The sequence below is a fragment of the Pyrus communis genome, chromosome 14 (genome assembly GCF_963583255.1).
Source record: "Pyrus communis chromosome 14, drPyrComm1.1, whole genome shotgun sequence".
In the NCBI taxonomy this organism is placed as follows: Eukaryota; Viridiplantae; Streptophyta; class Magnoliopsida; order Rosales; family Rosaceae; genus Pyrus; species Pyrus communis.
Genome location: NC_084816.1, coordinates 1,640,718 through 1,663,452, shown reverse-complemented (window position 1 = coordinate 1,663,452; position 22,735 = coordinate 1,640,718). Strand labels below are relative to the sequence as shown.

At 38.1% G+C, this 22,735-nt stretch overlaps 3 protein-coding genes across 3 annotated transcripts; 2 read left to right on the top strand and 1 right to left on the bottom strand.

Moving 5' to 3' along the window:
- Positions 1 to 96: 96 nt before the first annotated feature.
- LOC137715594 (uncharacterized) lies at positions 97 to 7,741 on the bottom strand. The gene is made up of 9 exons (XM_068454935.1): positions 7,394 to 7,741; positions 7,108 to 7,164; positions 4,316 to 6,891; positions 3,490 to 4,119; positions 1,984 to 3,289; positions 1,292 to 1,608; positions 957 to 1,172; positions 457 to 611; positions 97 to 293 (listed from the first exon to the last, which is right to left on the bottom strand). The coding sequence occupies exons 1-9, from the start codon at positions 7,662 to 7,664 to the stop codon at positions 185 to 187; spliced, it is 5,637 nt and encodes a 1,878-aa protein (XP_068311036.1). The 5' UTR covers positions 7,665 to 7,741; the 3' UTR covers positions 97 to 184.
- A 194-nt stretch (positions 7,742 to 7,935) lies between these two features.
- On the top strand, positions 7,936 to 13,784 carry LOC137715166 (outer envelope protein 80, chloroplastic-like). Its single transcript, XM_068454400.1, has 16 exons — positions 7,936 to 8,680; positions 9,112 to 9,205; positions 9,350 to 9,432; positions 9,676 to 9,773; positions 9,887 to 9,956; positions 10,041 to 10,131; positions 10,705 to 10,786; positions 10,883 to 10,918; positions 11,814 to 11,967; positions 12,068 to 12,208; positions 12,376 to 12,446; positions 12,572 to 12,650; positions 12,744 to 12,859; positions 13,016 to 13,163; positions 13,298 to 13,367; positions 13,516 to 13,784. The coding sequence occupies exons 1-16, from the start codon at positions 8,078 to 8,080 to the stop codon at positions 13,668 to 13,670; spliced, it is 2,091 nt and encodes a 696-aa protein (XP_068310501.1). The 5' UTR covers positions 7,936 to 8,077; the 3' UTR covers positions 13,671 to 13,784.
- Positions 13,785 to 17,411: 3,627 nt separating this feature from the next.
- On the top strand, positions 17,412 to 20,445 carry LOC137716272 (zinc finger protein WIP2-like). The gene is made up of 2 exons (XM_068455698.1): positions 17,412 to 18,119; positions 19,686 to 20,445. Exons 1-2 carry the CDS (start codon positions 17,484 to 17,486, stop codon positions 20,121 to 20,123), a joined length of 1,074 nt encoding a protein of 357 aa, XP_068311799.1. The 5' UTR covers positions 17,412 to 17,483; the 3' UTR covers positions 20,124 to 20,445.
- Positions 20,446 to 22,735: the final 2,290 nt, after the last annotated feature.

Sequence of the window (22,735 nt, the reverse complement as noted above, 5' to 3'; positions counted from 1 at the left end):
ACCGAAGGCTCATATTCTAGGTGACTGAAGAATATAACTGAACATAGATTAACACATTCTGCTGTTGTTCAATTGATGCCTTCGGGGCAAGAGGACTGCAAATGAGCATTTTCGAACTTAGTCCAGCAGTACCTAAACATTGACTAGCCAAAAGGACAAAGCAGTAGCTACTAAGACCATGGCTTTAAACCATAAAAGTACCTTCAGATATGCAGCAAAAGCTTTCCGGGGGGAAGATCGTCTCTGGGTCTGCTCTATTCTGGGAAGAAGCAGCGAAAGCCAGGCAGTTTTTACTGTACAAAACAGAACCAATTTAGAGAAGTGCATCTGAGTTGACAGTTCCAAAGGGTACGCAATATATGCCATTCCTTAAGATACACATCGCTAGGATTATTGCGATGCTCTATAATTTGAAGATCATATTCCATCTATAACAACAATTTACAAAAAAAATACCTTGACCACGAAGGAATAAATTTATTATTTGGTATGATACTGTCGTCATCGTCATTCTCATCATCTGATTCTTTGTATGGAGAGATGTCATAAGACTGTTCTTGACTTGTAATGGCAACTGAATTCTTCATTGCTCTGTCTGAATTGCTTAGTACCTTAAATATCACAGGAAATGTCAGCACGAGGCTTTACAAAGTAAAAGTGCACAAAACGAAAGTATGCAGCTAATCATGCATAAGAAGACATTCTAACGGTGGTTCATATTTGAGTTTACAATAAGCTACTAGTAGTTTTAACAGAAGATAAGTCTTGCAATTAGACTGGTGTAGCCTTCTTTCCTATATTGCGGTATAAAGACTGCAAAGGGGAAGGCCTCATAATAGTTAAAACCCAACAAGTTTAAAGGTCCTATGCAAACTACAATAACAGAGGATTATCACCATGCAAGTAGATCCTAAGATATGGTGGGTATTGGTTGTTAAAAAATCATTTGCATTTACCTCTGCTTTATATCCATAATTACTCGAGGCCTCGTGGAACTCTTCATGGACAATACTTTCTTTTCCAGCATTGCTTATTGAAATCCTGGAAGTACTAGGCTTAGTCTCCGAAATATTTCTTTTATTGTCATAACCCTTTTCTTCCTCCATTTTTTCCTCCATTTTCTTACTTGCCATTTCATCCTTATATTCCTCACCCCCAGGGCCTCTTCCATCCTACACAAGACAGCCCAATATACAACGTGATATCTAACATTGCAAAAAGATAGATATAATGAAATGAGGCAGACCATAAAGAATCATACAATGGCCTGGGTTTTCATTTCTTTCTCTACCTTTTCTGCAGGTACCTTGTCTTCATGTTCTCTCTTGTTTCTACGTGCTTCAATACGCATTCTTTTTCTTTCCTTCTCCTTCCTTTCTTCCTCTTCCCTTTGTCTCTTCTTTGATGCCATATCTGCCTCTTTTTTCTTCCTCTCTTCTTCCTTCTTTTTCTTCTGCAACTCCAACTGCTTGATATTCTCCTGCTCCATTCTTGACCGCTCAAGTTTCAAGGCTTCCTTCTTCATCTTGCGTTCATTCTCTTTCTTTTCTGCCTGACACTTTGCAGCTTCAGCTGCCTCCAGGGCCTTCACTTTGATGTCCCTCTTCCCTGCAAGAAAGCACAAATAGGTCAAAATACTGGATCAAGTCATTGGAGAAAAAGAAGAAATAAAGAGAAGAAATATATCCCAGAATGCTCACAATCACAATGATAGAATAAAAAAAAACAAATGAATCACTATCAAGCTCCTTATGACAAGATGAAGTCACCTATAAAATACTTCTGGATGATAATGGGGCAACTCATTTTTCATGGGACTTTCAAATATGCACTTTAATTTTTACTTGATGATCCCATCATCCATACTGTAACCCAGTTTAGACATACAATTATGCTCCACACTCAGAAAAACAATCATATGGAATATGTACATGTAATGCAACATCCAAAGTTCAAAGATTAAGATTACTAGTAAGAAATTACCTGTTACAACTGCAGCTGCTTGTTTCTGTTGAACAAGTGGAATGAAAGAAGTCATGCTGGACACAATATTGTTACACTTCGGCTCCTGCTCTGACAAACTTGGACCACCTTTTCTCAGACTGGTTTTTCCAGATAATTTTGGTTTATTGAACCTGTTATGAAGTGATCCAGTGGTCCTCTTAATATCGTTTGTTCCTCGTGACATACTCAGGTTCTCCTTATTGTTATGTTTTCTCTTGCTGCTGTTTTGGATTCCAAGCCTCTGTTTGAAGCTCTTATGAGTGCCCGTTAAGCTGGATTGAGTGTTCATGGAATCTAGACTAAGTCTATCTGCATATGGTTCAGCTTTAGAAACTGATGCAGGAGGGTTTGGAATCTCAGTAATGTCAGCAAGTGGTACTCTCTGTATTGACCTATTTAATGCATCTGTAACACTTTCATCTTGGAAAGTATCAGCTGCCTCATCTGCATTCTCATTTTCTTCACTAATGCAGGGAAGCTCCAGATTTAAGCTTCCTCGCTTCCTTGAACTACTAGTCCCTGAACCAGTTGTATCCCAGAGTTTGCCAGCTGGAGACAGATACAGTTTCTTAGTATCCCAACCAGATTGACCACTATGATTTAATAGGCAATCAGAATAGGACCTTCCATAAAACGCCTGGCCAACTTCCTCATTCAAGTAACTATAACCATCCTTTAATTGTTTGACAGCATCATTCATGGTCCTCATATCCACACCCTCTAGAAGCCCAGTTGGAACAGATTGGTAGAGATTTGGAATTTTGTGCAACTTATTTGAAGCTGAAGAGCACACTACTGGAGTTTGCATGCAAGTAGATTGGCACAAATGCTCCATAATGCTGGCATGTTCAATTGTAGTGCTTGGAAGGTTCCATTCGTCAAAGCTAATTCCCTTTCCGGCAATGCTTGTTGGTTCATCATCTGTTTGCATAACGAACCCCTCAAGCTCAGGCTTTCTATCATCCGAACCAATCAAATCCAAGGATTGGCCATGTGGAGATCCAACTCCAAGATCAAATCTCATTTCCTGCATTGCTCGTCCAGCGCACGTCAAATGTTCAGCATTTCCTGTTGTAAGATTATCCTTACGAGTTAGTGAAACAGTAGTCTCTACCATGCATTGACTTCCTGAATCAATGATAATGCTTGGTGGATGTGCTAATCCTGTTTCCTCCATCATACCAGTCTGCTTCATCAAACTTAAGATTGAAGCTTCAAATTCTTTATCCATGAAAATGAAAGGTGCGCTACCACTTGTATCCCTGCATCCCAAGCTGATTCTACCCTGTCAGCCACAATATTATGCATTAGAAAAGATCAAATAAAGTAGACAAGCAACCTGTCTGATATAAGAGAAACAAGTATGCAAAAAATCTCAAATAAAACAAGTGTACTAAATAGAATAACATAGATGTAAGGGCCATAGCTTAGCCGAGAGAGAGAGAGAGAGAGAAAGAGATCATTGCACAACAAAAAAGTAATTACCTCTGTCATCTGTGCCTTAGGTGAAGATTCAGACCACTCTATCATATGGTGATCCTCATTTTGATGTGTTTCTTCAACTGAGCTTCTGCTGACGATTGATTTCACAACATCCTCCCGAGAAATTGAAAGCCCTTGAGATTCTAGTACAGCCTTTGGACTATCTTCTACACTTCCCAATTTCCCACACATAGAATCTCTATTGACATTGTAAAAACCCTGTTCTCTCAAGCCCAAAGAAGCAGACTGGTCATCAGTTGTTTTACACTCAATCTTTCTTCGTTTATGCTGAGGGCATGAACCCTCCGTAATGAAGTGATCTCTTGCCTTTGCTTCCTTCTTTTGAAAACAGTCATTAGTGATATGAGAGTAGTTAACCAATTCCGAGGGTTGATTTGCAGGGTTAGACAGCCGAGGTGATACGCCAACAGAACCAGTTCTTCTGGCATTACTGGCTGAGCCACTGACTTTCAAAGAGCTCTCCTGTTGGCCTGATCTAGATTTTGTAATTCTACCAGAGGAGAGAACAAGGCCTCTTTCCTTGCTTTGAAATTCGCCTATTTTTCCCTCTTCCACTTCACAAGGACTTGCATCAGGAGGTTTGACTACGTTCAATTCATCACTATATTCACCCTATCAAACACAATCTTGTACATTATAAAAGACCAAATAAAAGTAGACAAGCAATTTGTCGAGAACAATTAAACAGAAAATCTCAAATAAAACAAGACTACCATAAAGAATAACATAGGTGTAAAAACATAGGTGTAAGGGCCACCACTTAGCCAAGAGAGAGCGAGAGAGATCACTGCAACAGAAAATTAAGTACCTCTTTAATCTGTGCCTTAGGTGAAGATTCAGAGCTCTCAATCATGTCGCGGTCCTCGTTTTGAGGCGTTTCTTCAACAGGACTTCTACTGACAATTGATGTTGCAACATCCACCCGAGAAAGTGAAAGGCCTTGAGATTCTAGTATGGCCTTTGGACTATGTTCTACACTTCCCATGGTTCCACACCGAGACTCTCTATTGCCACTTTCTAGCAACATATTAGCAACTGCATCATTATGAACATCAGATGTCTCCTTTACCGATGAGACGGCGTTTCCATTCGAGACACTTCTATCCTCTTCTGCAGGAGATCCAGATAAACCACTCAGGAGGTCCTTCCCTTTGACTGAAACTTCCGGATCCCCAAGAAATTTCATTGGCAGGGACGAGTTATGATTTTCTTGGTAATCGACAGTCATTCCTTCTTCCAGGATATCATCAGCATCCATCAAGGAAATAGACCTTTTTTCTGATGATCTTCCCTGCATTCCCTCTTTAAAAGCAGGAGTATAACTTCCATTCCTACAGGATTCTTCCACGTCATCAAAATTAAGTTGCTTGGGATTCACAAACACATTACAATCAGCAGGCTCCCTTGAGGCTAAAACCTCCACTTCAGCTCTAAGCCCAGTACCATCCAATTTTGAACCAGAACCTTCAACGGATACTTCAGGATCAATTTCAGTTTCTCCACCAGCTGCAGCTTTAACAAATTCACTGTTTTGAGTACAGGGTACCTCTTTTACCATAGTAATTGACACATCCTGGTGCCTTATTCCTGCAGACCCACGAGTCATTTTTTCTGACAAATGCTTCTTTGAAGCAGCAAATCTGGACTGTGTAACCCTGTGAACCAAAGTCTGTGAATTGACCGGTTTTGACATTCCTTCAGTAGTACAATTAGTTTCTGCACTCGTCTTTCTGCCAGCATAGTAATCTGCATCATTTTCCTTGTCTGAAGAATCTGTGGAATTCTCTGCACACAGGTCTATATCACATTGAATTGGAAGAGACCTTGCAGCAGATATTTGAGTTCTCTGTGAATCGTGAGACTTGTTAGATGAAGAAAATGTTGACTGATTAATTCTTTGACCAGATATATTGGTGATGGCGTCTTTTGCTATTTTTTCAGTACTATGCACAGCTTGTGACCCAGTACTTAAAGGCTGAGGTGGTTGTGTTGACTTACCAGTGGAATGATGGACTGTACCGCCATCACCCTTCACAGAAATACAGGAAGTATCTACCTTCGGATAATTGTTAACGTCATTTGGTTTCTGGGATGAACTTCTGGATCTTGTTATTCTGCCACTGTAATCACTGGTTACCTTGCTCCAGCACTCCCCCACTTTTGTTTTCGCTTCACAACTTCCATAAACAATATCACAAGATTTTACCACTTCCACCATTTCATCAACATGTTTCGGTTGTTGTAGTGAATTTCTGACACCAACTTCACTTATGCTGTTAGATGTTTGCTCCAACTTGGACAATTCATCAAGACAATTAGGTTCTTCACTAGCACTTCTAGATCTTGTTGTTCTCCCAGAGTATATGCTGCTTCCCTTTTCCTTGATAAAATGTTCACCTACTTTTGCTTCATTCTCTTGGCAACTTTCATTAGTGATATGAGAGTAATTAACCAATTCCAATGATTTATTTACATGTTTGGACTGCTGAGGTGATATGCCAATAGAATCTGAAAGTGCTCCGCCAAATTTCCTGTCAATACAAACCGAGCCACTGACATTCAAAGGGCTCTCCTGATGACCAGAGCTTCTAGATCTTGTAATTCTACCAGAGTAGATGGTAGCACCTCTTTCCTTGCTTTGAAACTCCCCTATGTTTGCTTCTTCCACTTCACAAGCATAATCACTTGTATCAGGAGGTTTGACTAAGTTCAGTTCATCAACATGGTCAGACTGTAGGTAAGATATTGCACACCCAATTGTTCCATTAGCATGTCCAATACCATTGTTCTTTTCTTGTGAAAAGGTTTTTTTGGCACTGTTGCGAATTTCCAGAGCTTTTTGTCTGGGTTTGGATCTCTGAACTCTAGCCAGTGATAGAGCTGGGTCATGGTAAATGTCAGAGGTTCTTGTATCCCTTTGATCTTCAGGAGATGTATTACCCAGATCCTCTTTTCTCTGATCTTGAGGAACACCGTTGGAAGAACATCCAGCACTACTAACAGGGCACTGTGGCAAAATTAATACCCCATCTCCTGCACCTCTAGTCGGTGATAGAGCTAGATCATGGTAAATGTCTGTGATTCTTGCCTCCCTCACATCTCCTGGAGATGTAACACTAGGATCCTCTTCTCTCTTCCCATGAGGAACATCATTGGATACACACCCAGCATTACTTACAGAACACTGCGGCAAAACCAACGCCTTATCTCCAGCACCAAAACCTTTGTCCAAAACATGAAGTTCAGTGCACAAACCATTTGGTAGCTCCCCAGTGAGAGTCGTGGGAGCTGGCTTGTCAAATACAGAACAATGGCTACTAAAAGGAATCACAGGCAGCGCTCGAGGGAGTGGAACTCCAGAATTCAACTGTTGTTTGTTCAACACTGTAATGAACAAATCAAAAGATAATTAATTCATGCACATAAGCACAAGAACACTGTACATGCATAGCTACAACACATACAGCATACAGATGTGTGTTTGTTATATTACTCGTATAATAGTCAGTTGATGCATCGTTTGAATGGCAAATGTATCCCAAATAAAAAACTTTATAAGCAGCCAATCAGAGTATCTAACGCTCCAAATTACACGAATACATACAGACCACCAAAGTTCCATTTCTTCATCATCTAAGAGCGTAATACCCACTAAAACTGAAACAAAATAGCAAAATTTTCAGTCGAAAGCAACAAAGTTAACAACGCTATTCAAACGATGCCCTCAACAAGTTCACAAATACATGCAATGTGCAAAACCTAGGTTTCACTTATTCCTCATCTAAAAACGCAATTCCCCACAAAACCTAAACAAAACAGCAAATTTGAAATCGAGCAACAAAATTCAACATTTTTTACCAAAACAAAGTGGAAAACCTAGGGTTTTAGAGAAATGATGAGAACGAAAAATCACTCTCAGGGACAGTTCGGTTGAAACTAATACAGAAAAACGCACGACAGAGTTGAACTGACCGAGATTGAAGTCGGAAAGTAGTACCATTGTTGGGGTCGGTGGAGGAGCAAAGCCAGGGAGGTGGGACAATTCCGTCAATTAAGCATTTGGAGGCGAGGTGTTGCTCGAAGAGGAAGGTCTGCTGCTTTGCTTGGTTGACGATCCATTTCTTCCTGTCGAAGATCTTTACCAACAGCTTCTCCATCGTCGACGATGTCACACTTCGACCATGGATTCAGATTCACCGAGTTGCAGAGAGAGCTAGAGAGAGAGAGATGGGTGTCTGGGAGATAGTTGGCGTATTAGCGCGGCTTGGTTTTTTCAAATTTTCGGGGAAAGTGAGGAGTTATGAATTGGACGGGTTGGGGTTGAACTTACATTTTCAATGGCCCGGCCCAATAAGTACCCAGAACCCAAGCCCACGACCCGCCTCCGAAACCGCTCCCGGATTCTCCTTCTTGTTTGACTCATCGTCCCCATCTTCTTCCCCAAACCCTCACTCTCTGTTCGACTGTCAACCAAAACCCTAAAGCCCTCCTACTCCTTATTCCCGGACAAGGCTTCTCTATCTCTGCAACCAAACACCACTCTCCGGTATCATTTCTCAGTCCTTCTCCAATGCCGCCGAACGACGACGTTCGGTTCACTTCATCTCCTTCAGCCAAAGTCCCTCGCTCTCCCGAAAATCGACACGTGGACCTTACAGTTCTGTTCGCCAGGACCAGAAACTCGTTCGCCCAACTCATCGACTCGCTTAGGACTCGTTCTTCTTTCCCAAAGTTCCCTCCTTTGCCCATCCTCTGCTCCGCGTCGCTGTCGCTGACTCGGTTCGCCGACTCATCAGAGTCCGAGTCGCGAAATCGGAATGCGGACCGGGGCCGGTTCGTAGGGAAGTCGCCGCTTTTATGCTCGGCGTCGCTGGCTCTGACTCGGCCGGACGAGTCGACTCAGTCGCTGCAGAAGGGACACTCGTCCAGCCGGCACGATGAGGAGAGGGTTTTGATAAGCGAGGTGCTGGTGAGGAACAAGGACGGGGAGGAGCTGGAAAGGAAGGACCTTGAAATGGAGGCGTTGGCGGCTCTCAAGGCGTGCCGAGCGAACTCGGCGCTCACTGTGCGGGAGGTCCAGGAGGACGTGCATAGGATCATCGATAGTGGCTATTTCTGCTCCTGCATGCCGGTCGCCGTCGATACAAGGGACGGCATCAGATTGATCTTTCAGGTGTCAACATTATATCTGCATTGTTGTGGCACTGAAGTTTCTGTTTTTTTATTCGAATGAAGAACTTCGACCCTTGTTAGTATTTATAAATTAGAATTCGTTTTGCATTCACTTTTCGTTGTCAAATTTATGTTTTATTTGCTCTGTTATGAACCTATGGTAATTATAAAGCTGCTTGTGCATTGTTGCATTAGGATTTAGGGTTGAATCTGTGTGTCTCGTGATCATTTCAGACGTTTCATTCCGCGTCTTTAAACTAAATGAGGAGATTTGGCTCCAAGAGAGAAAATTGAAAATGGAGAGTGAGTATTGATGGAATTTTTGTAATTGTTTCGTAGGTGATAAAAACTCATGTCATGATCGTTTATCGAAACATGTATCCCCTTTGGCATAACTATGACTGATAGTTTATATTATTTGGCTGGAGCTAGGTAAAACCAAACCAGGAATTCCAAGGGCTAGTATGTGAAGGGGCAAATGTTCTTCCAGCAAAGTTTCTGAAGGATGCATTCTGTGATGGATATGGTAGGTTTTTCTTCAATGCTCTACATGGTTACGGGTGTGGGCATGCATACATTATTGAAAGATCATTTGTATCTCTCTGGTGGTGCCACTTTCATGACATGGGGGGCCTATATTGATTTTCGGTTTTGGTGTCAAGTTGTGCAGGAAAAGTTATTAATCTTAAGCGTTTGAATGAAGTAATATCTTCCATCAATGATTGGTACATGGATCGGGGACTTTTTGCCATGGTTGGTTACTCTATATCAACTTTCCCACTGATTTGTTATAATTTATTTTTATAGAAAAGGAAGATAAAGGATTAGGCTGTTAATTTTTTTTGTTTATAATTTCAAAATGTATAAAGTTGGAGTTAATTTTGCTAGTGCTGTAGAGCGTAGAATTGGTTCAGTGTAGGATTCTAATTTCCCTTGTATGTTTGTGATCAAGATTTTTTTTAGTAGTTGACATGTGTTTTCTCCATTATATTGTAGGTTTCAGCTGTTGAGATTCTCTCAGGTGGTATTCTTAAGTTACAAGTATCAGAAACTGAGGTGAATAATATCTCCATGCGATTCCTTGACAGGAAGACGTAAGCTCCTGCCTTAATTGAGTTTTCATTTACAGATAACCTTGAAATTTGAAGTTTCATGGAAAGGTGGCAACTACAGCATTTCTTCACTAATTCTTCTCTGCTCTTCTTAGGGGTGAACCAACCATAGGGAAGACAAAGCCCGAAACGATACTTCGCCAACTTACTACTAAGAAGGGCCAGGTTTTTTTTTACATACACAAAGCAATCATTTTTAATTTGATATTCGGGAACACTGTGTTTTACTTGTCAGGATTTCCTATGTAGGTCTACAGTATGTTACAGGGAAAAAGAGATGTAGAGACTGTATTGACTATGGGACTTATGGAAGATGTTAGCATCATACCCCAACCAGCAGGTGGAAAAGAAAATTTTAGTTTTATTATTTTTTCGGCAAGTAATTTTGTTTGAAATTATATATTTCAGAATGTTAGGTGATTTTCAGTTTTCATAATAATCAGCGCCTAAAATAAATTTGAAGTAGCAATGTGTGGAAACTACTGTTCTCTTGCTTGGATGGGAAGAGTAAATGGAGGGAAGAAAGGTGGAAACATCTAGTTCATTTAGCCTTACTTGAAGGATGGAGTACTTTGTAGTTTTAAATAGGGGTTAATGTGCAACAAGCCCTTTAGTTTTTCTATCAACAAGTGTAAACTTTTCTGTTAGCGAGGGATAACAGTCTACTGTGATTGTCCTCATGTCGGTAGGATTTTGTTAGTCTTGAATCCTAATAGTCCTATCAATGTGGTCATCCGTGGTAGACTGTTATCTCTCAACTTTCAACCCTTTGTAGGACTATTGATGTCCGACATTGGCATTTATGCTTATGGCCCCATCTATATCTGTGGAAATGATGCTAATTATTTATACATGTTTTTGTGATGATATTGACTGATTGAATGCGTTTACCAAAACTATTGAATACTTGTAGATGCTGGTAAGGTTGATATCACAATGAATGTTGTTGAGCGGCCAAGTGGAGGGTTTTCTGCTGGTGGTGGTATATCAAGTGGGTAAGTCAAAGTAGTGTAGAATACAAATTGAAATCTTTGAGTTTGTGTTTCAGATCTTATGGTACAAAATATTTAACTTCTATTTATTATTTTCAGAATTACAAGCGGCCCTCTGTCAGGACTCATTGGAAGGTAATCTTACTGCACATGTAGTTTTCCAGTGTTGAATGCTTCGCTCTATGTCCTTTCTCCCACATGCTCCATTCTTTTTTTCTGTCCCCAGTTTACATGCTTAATCTTGACGACATAGTTGGATGAGTTATTCATGATGTGTATGCATTAAATATATTTATCTAATGGAACTTGTCTACAATCTACATCTATGGAACAAACTATGTGTTTGGCAAATTAAGTTTGGGTTGATTAGATTCTAATTTGACTTTAAACAGAAATTGATAATGATCTAGTTTTGAACCTTTATGGATTGGAAGGAAGTGTGTTAAGCTTTTAGACTATTTGCATCAGTCTGAAATCCTTTTGTTGACAGACTTTGACATAGGGAAGAACCTGGGTATTTGAAACTTAAAATGGTAAAGATTTAGGTTAACAAAACTTTTGGACTGATACTTGGAGGGGTATCTATACAAGATTATGTAGCATCAAAGCTTACTAAAACTGGTTATGATAATTAAGCCTTGTGAGTTGATAGAAATGCATCTGTGTGAGTATTTAACAATTTTCATTTTAACATTTAAATACTTAGATTGTCAGGGTGCTTAGCAGCCCTAACTGCTTAAAATGCTGGTGGTACCTTTTTAACGTTTAAATCCCCTCGTATTATTTATATTCTTTGCTTTTGCAAAAATATTTATTCAAATATCTGATATCTAAGTATTTCTTTTTTTTTTTTTTTTTTTTGTGAAAAAAGAAAAGATCTATTACTATCAATGTTATATAAGTGTCATGTATTTCTACATAAAGATGCATGTGTCATCGTTCAAGTAGTGCTCACTGGGCCCATGTCATCTAGTGTTTCATTGGATTCTTAAGACTTAAGTTTTCCATAAGTTTTTTGTTTGTCTTGCAGCTTTGCATATTCTCATAGGAATCTCTTCGGAAGAAACCAAAAGCTACACGTTTCCTTAGAGAGGGGCCAGATAGACTCAATTTTTCGTATAAATTACTCAGATCCATGGATTGCAGGAGATGATAAGCGGACATCCAGGACCATAATGGTTCAGGTGATTTAATGTTAGTTTGTATCAAGTATGATCATCTTATCCTTCTAACTACTTCAAAATTCTCGATGCTTAGACCCTTGTCTGATTCTTCTTATGCTAGAATTCAACAACCCCCGGAACACTTATCCATGGTAACCAACTAAATAGTAGCAACTTGACCATTGGTCGCGTCACAGCGGGTATTGAATTTAGCCGACCAATAAGACCAAAGTTTAGTGGAACAGCTGGGCTTATCTTTCAGGTACTTGTGGTTTTAGCATCTCCCCTGTGGTTAGTTTTTCTGGTTTTCTTGGATGCCTTTAAATACTGGGTAGTAGTTGTAACTTGTGGGGTTCATTATAAGATTATGTTGACTTGATTGTATTTTATTTATACTTACAATCCCCCTATTCTGGACTATTGTTCCAGCATGCTGGTGCTCGTGATGAGAAAGGAGATCCTATTATCAAGGATGTCTACAGCAGCCCTCTAACTGCAAGGTACGTGAGTCTAAATTCTAAAATCAGATAATTCGAAACTAATCCAGTTTGGTTTCTTTGTTTATATTTCTCTGCAATCCATGTTTCTCATCTGCTGCTCTTTGTTTATCATTTTTGTGTTTTAGTGGCAATACTCATGATGATATGCTACTTGCTAAACTTGAGAGTGTCTACACAGGTTCTGGTGACCGTGGGTCATCAATGGTTAGTCATCCTCAGTGTTCACAATTGTAACCCCCACTGTTTCTCTCTCTGATCTTCCACTGTATTTTGATACCCATTTTGGGTCCTTTGCAGTGTGTATTCAACGTGGAACAAGGACTTCCTGTTTTGCCTGAATGGTTGTATTTCAACAGAATAAATGCTCGTGCCAGGAAAGACATAGAACTTGGTCCTACTCGTGTTCTTGTAAGGTACGACCATTCTGTATTTGTCACAGTAGGAGCAATCTATCAGAAAATATATCCTTCCCCCAATACTCCCCCACCTCGCTATTGTAATTGTAGCTTTGAAGTGAAGCTAGTTATACTCTCATTTGGTTTTGACTTTGTTATGCTTTGCCCCGCAAGTTTGTCTGGTGGCCATGTGGTTGGTAACTTCCCACCACATGAAGCATTTGGCATCGGTGGAACAAATAGTGTAAGAGGTTACGAAGAAGGTGCTGTGGGCTCTGGTAGATCTTATGCAGTTGGCTCTGGAGAAATTTCTTTTCCAATGGTATGTGGTATAAACGGCCTTACAAAATTTGATACTGTATGCAACTGCCTTCCCCCCAATTATTCATGTAAATTTATACACTTGAAGAGAATTGATTCCTTGATCTGTCATGATGTCCCGGCCTGTCTTCGCAGATAGGGCCAGTTGGAGGAGTTATTTTTGCTGACTATGGTACTGATCTTGGATCAGGCCCCACCGTGCCTGGTACGTCTCTCTTTAGTTTAATTTACTGTTCGCAATTGGATCCTTGGAACCATTAAAGAACAATCTTATTTCAAGACCGTTGATGCATAAATGTTCAGACTGTTCGCTGGAAATGTTCTTAGAGGTTGTTATATTCTGTTTTGGTCAGGTGATCCTGCCGGGGCTCGGCATAAGCCTGGAAGCGGGTACGGATATGGATTTGGCATCAGACTGGACTCACCGTTGGGGCCTCTTCGCCTTGAATACGCATTTAACGACCAGCATGCAAAGAGGTTTCACTTTGGGGTCGGACATCGGAACTAGGGCTTTACGTTCCATGTCTTCTAATTCTTTTGTTATTTATTTTTGTTCATGTTGCACATGCTGCTTTTCTTCACACGGTGTTTCAATATTCACTATTATTTTCGAGTTTTGCGTCACTCTTTACCTCACCAAACAACTCGGAATTAACTCGTCGGAAAATACGATAGTGGCAGGAAAACTATTAGTATTGCTGCGCACTTCGTAGCTTCCATTGCTTGAAGAATACCAATCATCCATATTGTCCCCTAGGTTAGGTCCGCTTGCAGTTGCTAGCAGGTGGCAGATATTAATCAATTTACTCAATCGACGTTGCAAATACCGATGCTAATGATAGCAGCTTTAGCGGCTGTCAGTCGTGATACATGTGAATCTCGCAATGCATTAGTTACACGCAAGGATGATTGTAGGTTCTTAATATGCATAAACGGTTGGCAGTTACGTATTATTGGTAGCATAGCTTGTACGATTCTGTCTCCTTATGCATGGCCTTCCTTCAATATTATTGAAGGTCCCACCATTGAATTTCGACTTTGAATGGCATTCATTCATCCACCCTCTCTACTCGTACCTATGGGAACTAGAAAGTAGGATCTAGGTGCCAAATTGGAGTGTGAAGTGGGCAGCCATACGGCTCTGAAATTGCAGCAAATTTGTTTCCCTCCATTTATGTTCCTTTGTACTTGGGACATAAAGTTCACCAAAGTTTCTGTTTTATCTGAGAAAAACATTGAACACCTTAATGAACGCATGCACACGTAACTGATGAAATGTGCGTCGAGTGAATCACCTCAACCAATGGGTTCGATCAAAGAGAATCTTACAATCATGTCATGTGATAAGTGGTATAGATACAAGAGGATATATTTTTGGTGGCACAACAGTTCTTTCTCGTGGAATTGGAGCTAATCTTTATATCATTCCATTTCATGTTTTCTACATCAACAAAACGTAAAGAGGTGCAACACATTGCATAATCTATTATATATCCATGATGACATTCAAATTTCTGCAAACTAACAGGTTGGCTTCAATCTAATATCTACCATAAGCCATCTCCATGTTTAATTTGATGGCCACAAGTCTCGCTCTTCTGTTTTTGCCATCGATTAGCTAAATTCTTCACCAGTACTTTATATAATATTTGTTTAGGGAGAAAAAAGACTAGCTATTCTTCTTGCTGGTGGGGTTTTCTACTATATGCTTGGGTTTTGTAGCCCTTAAATCTTTGGTTAAGAATCCAATCACCAAATATAATTAGTAAAACTTCTAAGTGTATAAAATGGAGTAGAATTCTCTCATTTCCAAATCCCCCTCTCTGTCTTTCTTATTTTATTTGGATGGTTAGGATTAACGGTTACAATTAAGCTACGTCAACATCTTGTTTTAACTTCTTTATAAAGAGAATGACAAAGGAAAGTGTAAGAGAAAGAGAGGAAAAAAAGAGAATTTAGAAGGAAAAAAATCATATTCCGTGTAAAATACACTGTAGCATAGTAAAATTTATGCTTTCTTGTTATACTCATTAATCAATTAATTCACGACAAGAAATTTTGACAAATGCCAATACCGTTGTCGGCTCAATACGTAGACAATGTTTAATTGGCCCATACTATGTATTAATAAGAGGGAGGGAGGGAGGGAACAGTAACGTTGTTGTGCATGCAAAAGCATGAAACAAAGATAAGATGAGGACAATCTCTCTCTCTCTCTCTCTCCGCGGTCGTTGGGAGCCAAGTTAGCCGACCATGGCCCGCCCACCAAAGCAAATGCTGGGTTTGGATCCAAACCATTTGTTCCCGGAGCCACAGAAAATTATAATTCAAATAATACCATCGTATGATTCGTATCTATCTTCTTTTAAATTAATTAAAAATTATAGGTAAAAAACATTGCCTAGCTAGCTTCTGTATGCATGCAAATTGCAACGGATGGTTTGTTGTACAATGTACTATCTCTATCTTTCCCTCTCTCTCTCTCTCTCTGCCCTCTTTCTCCCTCATCAATGGGAGCAGGAGGAATAGGATTATGGGGGACGGATGGTTTGTTGTACAATGTACTATCTCTATCTTTCCCTCTCTCTCTCTCTCTCTCTCTCTGCCCTCTTTCTCTCTCATCAATGGGAGCAGGAGGAATGGGATTATGGGGGACGGATTTGGATCCTCGCCCGATCCCTTCTCTGGGAATCCTAGGAATCAACGCACATAGACCGTTGATCAAAAATCGTGCGGTCACAATTTTTTCTTTTTTATACTTTTCACAATAATGTTATTCTTACCACAATTTTATATTATATTTCTGTATCATCTTAGATGACAGATGAGTTGGACAGTCACATCATCTAAATTAATTAGCATTTAATCAAAATGTTAATCAATAATTAATAAAATGATTGCTAATTAAATGATGATTGTAGTATACGAGGAGTTTTATTCTTCCACCTAAGATTATTTAAGTGTTTTAATTAATAAAAAGATTGAAATTAAATGATGTAGCTTGTCCAACTCATCTGCCACCTAAGATGGTAAAGAAATGTAGTATAAAATTGTGGTAAGAATAACATTACTCTACTTTTCATATAAAACGAAATTGTCTTACTTTTAAAAATATAAAAAGTATTTAATTATGACCGCACAATTTTTTATCAACAATCCACGTGCATTGATCTCTATGATCCCTTAGGAGGGAATCCGGCGAGGATCCAAATCCATGGGGGGACAACCTCCACAACCCTAATTACCAACTTTGTCTTTTGCCTTCTTTTCTTTTCTATCCTTCATCAAAGTTGAGCCTATTGGGTTGGTGAGGAGTAATTTTCTTCCTTTTTTCGTATCAGTATGTACACAAATTGTATACCGTTTGTCCAATAAGTGACTTGTCCTTTCAAGTCCCAAGATTATCTCTCTCATTCTCCTCTCTCTCTCTCTCTCTCATCTTAGCATATTTTGTCACTGTTTAGTCACACTTAATAAGTGATTTCTTGTCTCTCCTTTTCACCGAGTTGGGCTTGCTTTATCAACCTTGATTTTGTATGCCTACACACTCGAGAGCAACTTACCACTCAAAATTCCAGATTTATTGTAATAGTTTGATTCACATACTAGATAAATATTAAGGAGATTCTCTTAAAAGTGAGATTTTTTACCATTTTATGTTTTTGGCATAATTTTTGTGCTAATATTATAAAAATTGTGTTAAAAATATGAAGCGGTGAAAAGTCAATGGAGAGTTCGACTTTGAGAAAGACTCCTTAATATTTCTCTCACACACTATTAATAGCACACTTAATTTTCTAAAGGATAATACTAAGCAGACTAAATTTGTTAACAAAATTTTAGAAAAAAAATGACGTGGAAGTTGATGATTGTTTATTACTTAAGCTTTGATAAATGTGTTCATTTCTATTGGTGACACATTATTTTGTTTGTAAATTTTTTTTTACAAATTTAGTCTCCCTACCATTACTTTTTTTCTAAATCATTTTGAAAGGTCTAACATCACAGTGTTATGTGTCAATAGTACAACACTGTATAGATAAAAATTTAAAAATTTTTATATTAGAAAGACAAAATTTTAAAAAAATAAAATGTGACATACAAGTTTTTCTCTTTTTCCCTTGACATATTAGTTTTTCTCTTTTACCCTCACACCATGCTTCTCCTTTTTGAGTTGGTGATTTTGTTCAATAGGTCTCCACTCTCCACCTTATCATTACCTTTTGGTTCTTTCTCTCTCTTTCTTCTGTGCGTACACTGTATAGTGTATACTATATTAACCCAATCCCAGCAAAACCAATCCATTCTCTCTCACCATATCATGACAGATCCCTACCCTAATTACTTCAATAATGGTTGGTTTAATATCAACCCTCTCCACCACTTCTCTTCCACCTCCACACCTTCCTCTGTTAATCCATATAATTATCGCCCTCCTAATTATGGAGATTACCACAATTTCTGCTCATCAAACAACTTGATCAACAATATTAACAATACCCTTTTCACTAATCACCACCACCAATCTTCATCACCTCCCTCTCCTCCTCTAAGAGAAGCCCTTCCACTCCTCAGCCAAAGCCCTTCAAGAAGTCACCACCACGAAGACATGCAAGAATCAGCTGCTGCTGATGACCATCAAAGCTTCTTGAGCTCTTCTAGGTCTGATGATATTGTTGATCATCAAGAAGAAGATGATGAAACTGTTACTGTGGCTTTACATTTAGGGCTTCCAAGCAGAACTCTATCTTCAGCTGATTTAATCTCCAGGCTCTCTTCCCCAGAAATCTCATCAGATAAAGAAGCAGATGTGACTGTTGCTTCAGCTGGTTTTGCATCAAACAGGCTCAACAAAGGACAGTACTGGATCCCTACTCCTGCTCAAATTTTAATTGGTCCAACCCAGTTCTCATGCCCTCTTTGCTTCAAGACCTTCAATAGATACAATAACATGCAGGTACAACAGTCTATATATATAATTAGCCTTCATATATATCTGAATTGTATGTAGTCTCTTCCATGATTTCTTAAGCTAGAGCGAAAGAAAAAGTAGTTTGAAATATTAAATAATAAGAAAGTGTTTACTTTTTGTTTTCCTTCCTCCTCTAGCTAGCTCTGCCATCACTTTCTGCATCTGGTCATTTTCTTTTGATTTTTCAGAGGAAGAGAAAATCCATTCCTATCTATCTTTTTTTTTTGTACACTTTTTTCTAGCTTGATTTAATCTTTAACTTTTATTATATGGGTCCTTAGGGTTTCCCTTTTCTTCTCTTCTTGCAACTTTAAATCATTTTACTTTGTTTTGTTTTGTATGTCCAGTTTTGCACTTTATATAATCAGCAATCTTGTTCTATCTTTTTGCATGATTTGTTGTTTTTGGGATTTAAAAGAAATAAGAATAAATTAATCTATACCTGGTCCAAAACTGAGTCTGGGGATATAACTATGATCAGCTAGCAGTACCCCTCTTTATGTGATTGAACTACACAGCTGGAATTGTGCGTTTTGCACCTTGAAATTTGTGTTTCACACACCGGCAGGTGTGTCAAACCGAAGATATTCCTAGTTCTTCCTGCTTTCAGATGATCCTCCTCATTGCCGAGGAACAAAAAGGGTGGTGTTATTAACAAATCCATTTTTACTTCTCATATATTCCATTGTTATTTCTTTTTTATATTCATTCGAATCTGACGGTCGAAATTGAAAAGAAAGTAAAAGGGGTGCGTACATAACACCATCCTATTAAAAAACAAAATCACCAAATATATCGATGAAAAATTAGTTCTTATATACTACTATTATTTCATTGTTTTGCTGGTCAATTACTATTAATTCTTTGTTTATGAATACACAAAGATTGGGTATTTTTTAGGCTTTTACCTACCTATTTGAATCTCCATCTGGTCTATTTTTTTACCTTCTGTTTTGGATCATATTTATGCAAGCAAGTACATACCATGAACTAGAATGCTAATTTGGAAAGATTAAACCCAAAAAATGATAAATAAATTCAAACTCCAACTTCTATGACATTACATTTACTTTATCTTTTCATTTCCAAACACCTTGACCCATGTATGATGTATGTTTGTCTTATAAAAGCATAAATTACAAGTGATATTCAAAGAAGTCTTAAAAGAATCAACATTTTAAAGACACCCGAATCTTATGCGCAACAAGTCCAACTTTTATGCAAGCAATGCTAATTACTTCAAATTTTCTTCTTAGTGCCTTTTTTAGTTTTCCTTAAGGCAAAAGCTGTACGATATAAATTAACTTTATATATATAGTAGATGAAGTTGTCTTCTAAATGTGCGACATAAAATAATAACGGGAAGTAATTGTCTAATCTACCGTTATTATAGCGGTAAGTGAATGAAACACCACTATCGCATTGAACATAATCGGATGAGTTGGCTGCTTAAGTGATATTTCAATCACTTTGAACAATAATAGTGGTAGATTAGAGCATTTTCCAACAACAGTATTGTTTTTTACCTAATTAAATTGTTTATGTATGCAGATGCATATGTGGGGGCATGGATCTCAATACAGGAAAGGGCCAGAATCTCTAAGGGGAACACAACCAACAGCCATGCTTAGACTGCCTTGCTATTGCTGTGCACCAGGTTGCAGAAACAACATTGACCATCCAAGGGCAAAGCCTCTCAAAGACTTCAGAACCCTACAAACCCATTACAAGAGAAAACATGGGATCAAACCCTTCATGTGTAGAAAATGTGGCAAGGCTTTTGCAGTGAGAGGTGATTGGCGAACCCATGAAAAAAATTGTGGCAAGCTTTGGTATTGCACTTGTGGCTCTGATTTCAAGCACAAGAGGTCTCTCAAAGATCATATCAAGGCATTTGGTCAAGGCCATGCAGCTTATGGAATTGACTGTTTTGAAGAGGAAGATGATGTAGCTTCTGAAATTGAGGAAAATGACTCCTCCTCCCATTAGTGTGCTTGTTTTTGGTTTTGAAAAACCTTGACGTACGGTACGAGGGGGAGTTTGTGAGCTTGGTTTAAACGTGCGTGTGGTGAATTACAAGTCATAAAACCCTAAAATTTGCTTTTGGAAGCTAAGCTATGTTTATTTTTATTTTTTCCTTCTCTTAGTAGTATTATTGCTTTTTGCTTTCTGTTTCGTTTACATTTTTAAGACTTCCTTAATTAGCAATGGTTCCTGATAGATGAATGATAAACCAAGTTCCTGTAATTTACTCTCCCTTCTCTTCATGCACACTTTCTTTCTCTGTCTGTATAATGCACAATTATGCATATACATATGAAAATCTCACCTTTATTTTATAATCTGAAAACTGCAAATGTAGTTAAAACTCTTTGGTTGATATAAAGTTAGGACTGGCGAGGAGTTGGTAAAACCATTTGACAAAAAAGTGCATAAAAGGCTCAGCAGGCTGAAGTCATAGCTATATATATATATATATATATATGCAACTCAGATCCCAACAAGGGTATTCCTCAGAGTTTCTCGTGGATGTACATTAGTCAATACACTGCATTGGTAGACAGTGAAACAGCTATATGCTCTATGTATTGATTACCCAAAAAAAAGAACTATGCATTTTATTATTAGCTGGAAAAAGTAATAAAAATAAGCTAATAGGATTTGAAGTAATTAAAAGTTAATTATACATTATTCCTTTGGTCTCCTTATAGAAATTTTATGCGGTGTAATAAAAAATAGAGCTAAACACTCTTTAGCTCACTATACCATTAATACATGATGTAATCCTAAAAATTTGAGAAATTCAAGCACCCGCCGAATTGGTAAGGCAGACGTATCAATCCAACCCATATGATTCATTCATTAAAAAATTTACTAGTGTGAAGACCAGGTAATATGTAGATACCTTAATATATACTAACCCTAAAACATGATGAGTTCCCAAAGTTCCAACAATTGAAAGGAGGAGGGATTTCTTTTATTTTTCCTTATCTTACAATCAGATTATTGTTATTACTATATATATATATATATATATATATATATATGTGGACAAAGTTGCAGAGTTGCAAACATCAGTAATATTCAGAAGATCAACAAGTAATTTTCTATATATTCATAGGAAGATAGATTAATCATGCATTGCGATCATATGTTTGCTAAACTTTATGTCCTCTCACTCCTCAATTGCTCCTCCTGTCAAAGTCTAATTTTTCTTGTGAAGGACAATAGAAACTATTAGCTAGGTTTTATATCCAGTTATTTCTTCTAAAATTAATAATTTAAACAGATATTTCTAACATAAAATGCAACTGGGAGAGGAGGTGTATTAACTATTGACCTGCAAAGACATCACAGTGTAGACTTTACTAGGACTAAATTCAGATCAAATTATTAGGTTCATGGGTGGAGGGAAAGGCTGGAACAAGAGACAGAGAGAAAGGTGGATGTGCTGTTAATTATAAACAGTAGCTTCTCCATATATCTGTAGCAATATTTTTCATAATTATATAGACTACAGAGGTTGGAAGGGATATAATGGATCTTGTTGGCAGCTTTATGAGTTGTGAGAGAGAGAGAGAGAGAGAGAGAGAGAGAGAGAGAGAGAGAAATATGTGTCTGCAGTCAAAGAGCTTGTAGAAAGAGGCTCCTGAAATGTCATTTCAAGCTGCAAATATAATCAGAGCATGTACTGTTTGGTGGGTTGCCACAATTTGGTGAGAAATATTTTGTCGACACGAATACATCGTTAGTGTAGTAATATGATACAAATGAAATTTTTACTTCGCAATATTTAATATTACACGTGATATTACAGTAACAGGACCATAAAAATTGCTCTCTCAACTCAGCTTCACAATTTTATGTCTTCCGTCCTCTCCCTCTTCGAACTGACCTATCTAACTCTTTTTCTAGCTACCTCTCCATCTGTCTTTCACTTTATGATGATGAGGTAAGTTTGCCAGTCTTCTGACAGTTTTTTTTCATTTTATCAACTTTTGACAGTTACTATGGTTTCATTGTACCTCTGCGGTGATATAACAGAACGTAAATACGTACATTAATTAATATTAATTAGTTATTTAATTATCGATCCGTCGGTGTGATTCTTTTCTTGTTCTTTTTGTTATAAACCCAGTGTTCCGTCAACCCACTGACTCACAGCGCTAATCACCATTTGCATGCATCAGTATAACACTCAGACACCATGTTCTTTATTCCATATTCCTATGTCTTGTTTTATATTTGATTGTTTCATATTTGATCAAAAAAATATGTCTTGTTTTATACAACGATTTCTTTTCATATTTACTATTGTTCTCGTTTTTCTTCAAAAAATAAAAAGTTCAGCTCCTCAAAAGGAATAGAAACTTACATGCACCTTGGTAATGTATGTTTTATCTATTTCTCATATCACGCTAATTAGAGAGTTTAATGAGTATGATTTTGATTATTATATATATTATATCAAATTGTAATTTATATAAAGTTATTGTAAAACACCAAATTATTCTTATTTGTTTTTTCAATATTTGTGTATACATGCACTGGCGGAAAATCTAATGTAACACCAGTTCACTATCCCTGTAAGGTCAACAACC